This window comes from Amphimedon queenslandica, unplaced genomic scaffold, assembly GCF_000090795.2.
Source record: "Amphimedon queenslandica unplaced genomic scaffold, v1.1 AMPQUscaffold_12088, whole genome shotgun sequence".
Classification (NCBI taxonomy): domain Eukaryota; kingdom Metazoa; phylum Porifera; class Demospongiae; order Haplosclerida; family Niphatidae; genus Amphimedon; species Amphimedon queenslandica.
The window spans coordinates 1-7,128 of record NW_003547673.1 but is presented as its reverse complement, the minus strand read 5'-3'; the positions used below and the strand labels follow the sequence as shown (position 1 = coordinate 7,128).

The 7,128-nt window shown below is 33.1% G+C and overlaps 2 protein-coding genes across 2 annotated transcripts in view; one reads left to right on the top strand and one right to left on the bottom strand.

Moving 5' to 3' along the window:
• Positions 1 to 5,372, top strand: part of LOC100633148 (phosphatidylinositol 4-kinase alpha) — a 10,339-nt gene extending 4,967 nt beyond the window's left edge. The window contains exons 5-30 of the mRNA XM_020004621.1: positions 305 to 579; positions 641 to 706; positions 802 to 851; positions 922 to 995; positions 1,056 to 1,116; positions 1,176 to 1,264; positions 1,885 to 1,951; positions 2,078 to 2,192; positions 2,274 to 2,364; positions 2,432 to 2,473; positions 2,543 to 2,668; positions 2,727 to 2,780; positions 2,829 to 2,891; positions 2,944 to 3,001; positions 3,098 to 3,134; positions 3,181 to 3,273; positions 3,333 to 3,400; positions 3,488 to 3,560; positions 3,610 to 3,698; positions 3,755 to 3,822; positions 3,905 to 4,030; positions 4,111 to 4,357; positions 4,494 to 4,608; positions 4,726 to 4,857; positions 4,992 to 5,075; positions 5,225 to 5,372. Coding sequence (XP_019860180.1) covers positions 374 to 579; positions 641 to 706; positions 802 to 851; positions 922 to 995; positions 1,056 to 1,116; positions 1,176 to 1,264; positions 1,885 to 1,951; positions 2,078 to 2,192; positions 2,274 to 2,364; positions 2,432 to 2,473; positions 2,543 to 2,668; positions 2,727 to 2,780; positions 2,829 to 2,891; positions 2,944 to 3,001; positions 3,098 to 3,134; positions 3,181 to 3,273; positions 3,333 to 3,400; positions 3,488 to 3,560; positions 3,610 to 3,698; positions 3,755 to 3,822; positions 3,905 to 4,030; positions 4,111 to 4,357; positions 4,494 to 4,608; positions 4,726 to 4,857; positions 4,992 to 5,075; positions 5,225 to 5,288 — 2,358 coding nt within the window. The 5' untranslated portion in view covers positions 305 to 373 and the 3' untranslated portion in view covers positions 5,289 to 5,372. The remainder of the gene's footprint in view (positions 1 to 304; positions 580 to 640; positions 707 to 801; positions 852 to 921; positions 996 to 1,055; positions 1,117 to 1,175; positions 1,265 to 1,884; positions 1,952 to 2,077; positions 2,193 to 2,273; positions 2,365 to 2,431; positions 2,474 to 2,542; positions 2,669 to 2,726; positions 2,781 to 2,828; positions 2,892 to 2,943; positions 3,002 to 3,097; positions 3,135 to 3,180; positions 3,274 to 3,332; positions 3,401 to 3,487; positions 3,561 to 3,609; positions 3,699 to 3,754; positions 3,823 to 3,904; positions 4,031 to 4,110; positions 4,358 to 4,493; positions 4,609 to 4,725; positions 4,858 to 4,991; positions 5,076 to 5,224) is intronic.
• Positions 5,349 to 7,121, bottom strand: LOC109588448 (uncharacterized). The gene is made up of 6 exons (XM_020004622.1): positions 6,736 to 7,121; positions 6,608 to 6,678; positions 6,318 to 6,558; positions 5,842 to 6,258; positions 5,713 to 5,796; positions 5,349 to 5,662 (listed from the first exon to the last, which is right to left on the bottom strand). Exons 3-6 carry the CDS (start codon positions 6,451 to 6,453, stop codon positions 5,514 to 5,516), a joined length of 786 nt encoding a protein of 261 aa, XP_019860181.1. The 5' UTR covers positions 6,454 to 6,558; positions 6,608 to 6,678; positions 6,736 to 7,121; the 3' UTR covers positions 5,349 to 5,513.
• Between the last annotated feature and the right edge of the window lie 7 nt (positions 7,122 to 7,128).

Sequence of the window (7,128 nt, the reverse complement as noted above, 5' to 3'; positions counted from 1 at the left end):
AAATACACATGTGGCCAGCTTGTCACTGCTCTTTATTGAATAGATGGTTGATGTATGATTATACAATAATAACAAAGAATTCTAAGCTTTTATTCATGTAACTATGAAATTTATATTTTAAAATCTGGCTGTTCAGTCTTTTACTTGCAGCAGTAGATTGTGCTGAAGAATTTGTTTACAGACCCTCTGTCTAATTAATTATTATGAAATCATTATCACAATGAACCTCATTAGTACTAAACAGATTGATATTTGGTACTTTTTCTTTCTTTGATTATCTATCATCTTTTTTCTCCTCTATTAGTTTTTAAGTGAGAGGTTTCAAGTGTTCTATACCAGTAATGAGTCATTGGTATCACTGACCAGTCAGATAATGCACCAGTCCCTTACTCTTGGTGTTGGGCCCAGTACTAGCGACCAGCCTCAATTCCTCTCCCCCTCTATATCAGGAGCCACTCCTAGGTTCAAGTTCCTTACACTGGCCACTCAGTTAATACGTAACACAACCCTCATGCCTAATCCTATTGATAGGAACTTGTTGAGGGAGAAGATATACAACGCAACAATGGATTATTTCTGGTATGTGTACTTGACACAATATGTCTTCAATTCTCCCTCTCTCTCTCTCTCTGTCTTATAGTTATCAGCCAATGTGGATAGTAGGGGATATTAAGGCATTACGACAAACAATGGACTCCTTGATAAAGTATGTTTGTATAGCTTTATAAATGATAATAATCCCTACACAATCGTATTTTATAATGTGCATAATTATTAATGTTGGTCATCGATATTTTTTAGGTTTTGGTCAGCTGTCAAGGAGATCAAGAATGTTGTTGCTGCTACTCAAAGTTGGTTAATTGATACTTCAACTCATTACCTACTCTTGTTATAATATATTCCTCATTTATATTCTTGTAGCTTTTGATACAGGACCATCAACGTTACCTCGCAACAGTAGCTTCTGGCAGGCACTGGACAGTCCTTCTGTACAGGTACAGGATAAAGGGAAAGAGCTATTTATTCATTATAAGAAAAACCTTTATCTTTTGTAGGGTAGTTGGTTAAACACATATTCCATTAGAGGAAGCAACAGTCGATCACAATCACTCAATAGTTAGTATAAACTGTCTTTGTTATTATTAATTTATTTATTTATTTATTGTATTTTTTAGTTCCCTTGATGACTTCTACTGGTAAACGGAGTACAATGGTGAAGAGTAGAGTACTACTCAAGAGACGTAATCTTATACTAGCTATACTGGTAATATGCATCACTTTATACACATCAGGGTTTCCCACTGGATTTTGGCATAGTGCTCATGCAGCTTCTTGTCAGTGGATTGTCAAATTGGTTAAAAATTGGGCCAAAGACTCTGTACTGTATGTAGTACAGGGTATTTTGACAAAAATCGTAAGGAGAGAATTTTTTATTTTTATAATTTTTTCTGATGCGTATACATGTTTTTGTGTTATGAAAAAAGTTTGAACTGACTGTGATCAAAGTTGTTTTTTTTATGAATTTTTAAAGTTGCTCAAAAATTGGGCCAACGACCAAAGGCTATAGCCTTGGGTCCTAGGCCAAATTTTGTCAAAAATGGCTAGGAGAGAATTTTCCATTTTTATATATTTTTTCTGATACATATACATGTCCTTATGTTGTGTATCAAGTTTAAGCTGATTCTGATCCAATTTGGATTTTTTATGAATTTTAAAAGTTGTTCCAAATGCCATGTACTGTATGTATAGTGCTTGTCAGCTCATGAAGCTTATACTGTTTACTGTTTAGCTCACTTAGCATGCTTTGTGGGAAATCCTGGTACACACTACAATGTATATTTATTTAATATTACAAGTTTACATTTTATGATTATGTTATTATAGCGTCATGAAGTAGACAGATTGAGTGCTTGGATGAATCCATTTGGAGCAGCTGAATTATCAATACCTGGTAAGAGGAGGATAAGATTGTTTATGTCTACATGTATATGTGTGTGTCAGAGAAATGAAGCATAGTTATTATTGTTGTTATTATTATTGTTATTATTGTTGTTGTTATTATTGCTATTGTGTACAGGTGAGGATAACCTTCAAGCATGGACCAATCCCACTCAGACTGACAGGAACTGGCAGAACACAGTCACAATGGCCTACCAGTCCTCACCTCATCTAGCATTCTATGTATACTATAGGTACATTAAGCCATCATTCATCATTGTTACTATTATATTTATTATTACTAATATTATTATTTATTATTATCTTATTATTAGGTTTAGAAGTAATGAGGCAGTGACTAGAGAGTTCAATCGATTGATACAAACTAATCCAGTGGCATTCATTGATATACCTGAAGCTGCTCAAGTTAGTTAATTAAGGAACTAAGTCTTTTATTAGACCTACATGTATGTGTCTTCTCTTAAAATTTTAGACATTTGCCAGTAAGGAGGTTGTTGAAAAAGATTCCAGAGAAGTAAGGCATCAACTTTATCAATAGAAAACAATTTAATTTTTTTGTTTTATTATTATATTTTGTGTATAGTTGTATCATTTATTGTATTGGAGAGGCATACCACCAGCAATGGCACTGATGTACTTCACAAGACCTTACTCCAATCATCCCATCACTGGACAGTTTGCTAATAAAGCAATGCAGAGCTTTAAACCAGTAAACACATTAATATATTACATGTATGTACATATAATGTATCAATTACTCATGATAGAGTGATATAGTCCAGTTCATACCTCAAGTTGTACAAGCACTGAGATATGACAAGGTCAGTAACTTAATCCTAAATGTACATGTACACTATCTTTTATTGTAGCTTGGATTTGCTAAGGATTATATTCTGACTGCTGCACGTTCATCACAAGTATTAGCACATCAGGTGAGCCTCCTACCAGTGTATCGATTAGTGTATGTGCTTGTGTATTTATTAGTTCTTGTGGAATATTCAAGCAAATACTTATACTGATGAGGAAGGAGAGATCAAAGAACGTAAGTTGCAAATAAACAGAATAATTATTATGATTTTATATACATGTACTTGTATGTACATTGTATATTTCTATAATTATTTTTCTCTTTGTTTAGCTGAAATTGGTTCACTATTAGAGCAGTTACATAAAGAGTAAGAGTATAGTTACTATGCTATTGTTTTATTATCTGTCTGTTAGGATATTGAATAATCTATCAGGAGCAGCAAAGAAGTTTTATGAGAGAGAATTCTCATTCTTTAAGAAAGTGACTGACATATCTGGCATCATCAGGTAAGACACACTAATACTTATTAACAGAGCTCATTGTTACATGTACATGTACACTGTAGACCTTATCCTAAACCAGAGAGAAAGGAACAGTGCTTGAAGGCACTGAGAGAGGTTACTCTTGAACCAGGTAACGGGATTATAAAATAGCAAAATACCTACATATTTATAATATTATACTACCTCAATCCATTCCCTTCATTAATATGTACTATAGGTGTGTATTTGCCCAGTAATCCTGAAGCAGTTGTTCTTGGGATTGACTATGACTCTGGCACTCCTATGCAAAGGTAAGACTGTTTTATCTTATCATGTAATTTGATCCTTGTATATGTGTAGTGCTGCAAAAGCACCTTTCTTGGCAAAGTTTAAAGTCCAGCCTTGTGGTATTGCTGAAATGGAAGCTCTCAACATTCAAGATGATCAAAGTGTGTTATAATGAATTTTACATGCTATCTTTATGTATGTGTGTGTATATGTATAGCATTAGCTGAGGATCTACAGAAGTTTTTATCAAGTGATCAGTCAGTCTGGCAAGGAAGCATTTTTAAAGTTAGTGAGAGGAGAGACAGAGAAGAATCGTCAACCTAATCGATGGATGATTTTATTTTTATCTTATTACGTACATGTGTAGGTTGGTGATGACGTACGTCAGGACATGCTCGCGTTACAAATAATCAAGTTCTTCAAAGACATTTATGATGAGATTGGCCTTCAGCTTTATCTAGTTCCTTACAGGGTAGTAGCCACAGCTGCTGGAGTAAGAAAAATATAAATAATAATAATTAAAATTTTGCTTATACTTTATATTTTTATTACTATTATTCTTTGCTTCCTTAGTGTGGTGTGATTGAAGTTGTTCCTGATTCAAAGTCCCGTGATCAGTTAGGAAAGCAGACCCAAGTCTCACTGAAGGAGTACTTTCATTCAGTGTATGGTGATGAAGACTCATACCCATACCAGGAGGCTCGCTCTAATTTCATACGCAGCATGGCAGCTTACTCACTGATAACTTACCTACTGCAGATCAAGGACAGACATAATGGAAATATAATGTTAGACAAATGGGGACACATTATTCACATTGGTGAGCTAACTATACATATATGCACATGTGCATGTGTACTGGATGGGAATTAATGCCTATATTAACAAGAGGACTTATCTGGTTTAAATAAATGGTTTACTGTGTGTGTGTATTTAATTTTTGTTCCTTTTTATAGATTTTGGTTTTCTTTTTGAGTCATCTCCTGGCGGTAATCTTGGGTTTGAGCCTGATCTTAAACTCACTGAAGAAATGCTTGAAATAATGGGAGGAAAGAAGAGCGACTCTTATAAGTATGAGCAATGTATTCCTCCACTTTTTCTATTATTACTATTGTTATTATTATTATTATTATTATTATTACTATTATTATTGCTATTATTATTATTATTATTATTATACTTATTTAGATGGTTTCTTGAGTTGTGTGTTCAAGGATATCTTGCTGTAAGACCTTATCAAGAACAAGTTGTGGCTATGGTGACTCTAATGCTAGACACTGGTTTCCCATGCTTCAGGGGCAATACTATTGATGAGCTAAGGTACTGTAAAATAGGATGAATTGATTGGCATTGTTGGGTGGAACTCCAATCACTATTAGTAATAAAGCTGGTTGTGTATAAGTGACTTATTTCTTTTATCAAGAATAGATAATTATTTTACTTATACATTTTAGGTCTCGTTTTCGAATGAATTTCTCTGAGAAAGATGCTGCTAGGGCCATCGTTGAAGTTGTTGAGTCGGCATGCTTGAATTTTAGGTAACATAACATGAGAATTCTTTTGTATCCTTTTTTATAAAGTACTCTGTACTAATATAATTTTACTATTATTAATTAATTTTACTGTTTGTGTTTGAGCAATTGTTGAGTAATCTGGTACTGCTGTTATATCTATTAATCTTCAACAGGACATTCTCTTATGATCTCATTCAAGATGTCCAGCAAAACATTTATTATCACAAGAAAAACTAATTTATTGTCTAAAGTACATCATGTTTGCTATTGTTATGCTATTATCATTGTTATTCAGTATTATGTATTAATTGGTTATTGGTATATTGTGCCACATAACTTTTTCCAGAATTATTAATGACATTATTACATATATTAGTAATGATGTTATTAATTTGTCTAGCAGTTTAAAGATTCTACACTAAATTTACTAAAATTAGTACACACAATTATTGTTAGAGGTTTTCAATGTCTTTGTATCACAACTCCATATGCAGAGCAATCATTGGTTGGTATGTTATTGACATTAGCATTAGTACCAGTTATCATCTCAACATTTTCATATTGGGCAGGAAGGGAAGGATTCCTCTCTTCTTGATTTCTCATTGTGTTACCTATATCATGCTTGTAAAAACTTCTAATCATTAGTTTATGAATAACACACCTTTTTTTCTGCACCAGATTACAATAGAGAAATTTATAAAAATAGACGCAAAGCAAACTATAAGTGACAATCCCAGTGTAACACCTAAAATTACAAAATATTTTTCATTAACTTCTTTCAGTTTTTTACCTCCAGTTATTGTAACTAAAGTTGATGAACAACTGGAAACAGTAGGAGATTGTAAATTCACTGTTGTTGACTGGTTTATTGAGAATAAAGGAATACTAGAACTGAAAGTAGATTCAACTGTAGGCAATGACTCAGTAACAATGATTAAAGTAGAAGCTGCAGGTGAATATAAATGAACAGATCCATCACTATTGATATCATAGACACTGATACTGTATTGACCAGGTTCAACAGTCCCTGGGATTGATCCTATTCTGAGTTCTCTTAAAACAGTAGTTATGTAGTATAGTCCAATTGATGTTTCATGCATGACAATGTAGCATCCAATTGCTTGTGACCCATGTACAAACTCACACATAAAACTAGTATTAGTGCTGTCAGTAGAGAGAACTGTAAAGCTATTGATATCAAAAAAGCCTATGTACAAACAGACCAGTATGTGAGTAGTAAAGAATAACAATCAATTGTAAACTTACTAGATCTAATAATAACTACATGGGAAGAGTTGGTAGTGTACAAATCACTACTGTGTGATAGTATTATAGTAAAGTTGTAATATCTGTCATCTATTACTGAAGATGAGATATTAAATGTAGCTATTAGTTGACTCATAGTGATGACATTTATGTTAGTTGTATTATAACTGATGGTACTATTAGTTTCTTGTAGTGATACTTGACTGATACAAAATGATGAACTGGGTGAGGATAATTCAATCTATTTTGATCCTTTAAAACATTATTTATCATTAATTTTTAATACTTACTTTGATAGCTATAATCCAATTTTGTAAACCATCACGATATTGTTGTATGAGTTCATTATTTAAAAGTACAGCTACATAATTGGAATAAACAATTCCATTACTCATTACAAATAGATTAATATACTTACAATTTGTTACATTGAAGTCGTAATTAAATACTTCCCCCTCTCCTACACTATTGACAGCAGCTATACTAACAGTGTGGATACCAAAATCCGTAGGACAGTATGTCGATTGCGATACACTGACGTTAGAGTGAAGTAGGATACTACCAGTAGATGTGATATCAATATTATATCTCAGTATAGAAAAACCAGGTAGAGAGAAAGGAGGTATCCAATAGAATTGATAACAACAAGATTCATTAGACTGTACTATAGTTAGATTATTGACAGGTTCTGGTCTACCTTGTACCCTCAGTGTAACTGGAGAAGGACTGAAGTCACCAATACCAAATCCAAATGCAACACATTGTACTTCAGTGTCATTGAATGGATCCACTAGTCCTGGTATAGTGAGAG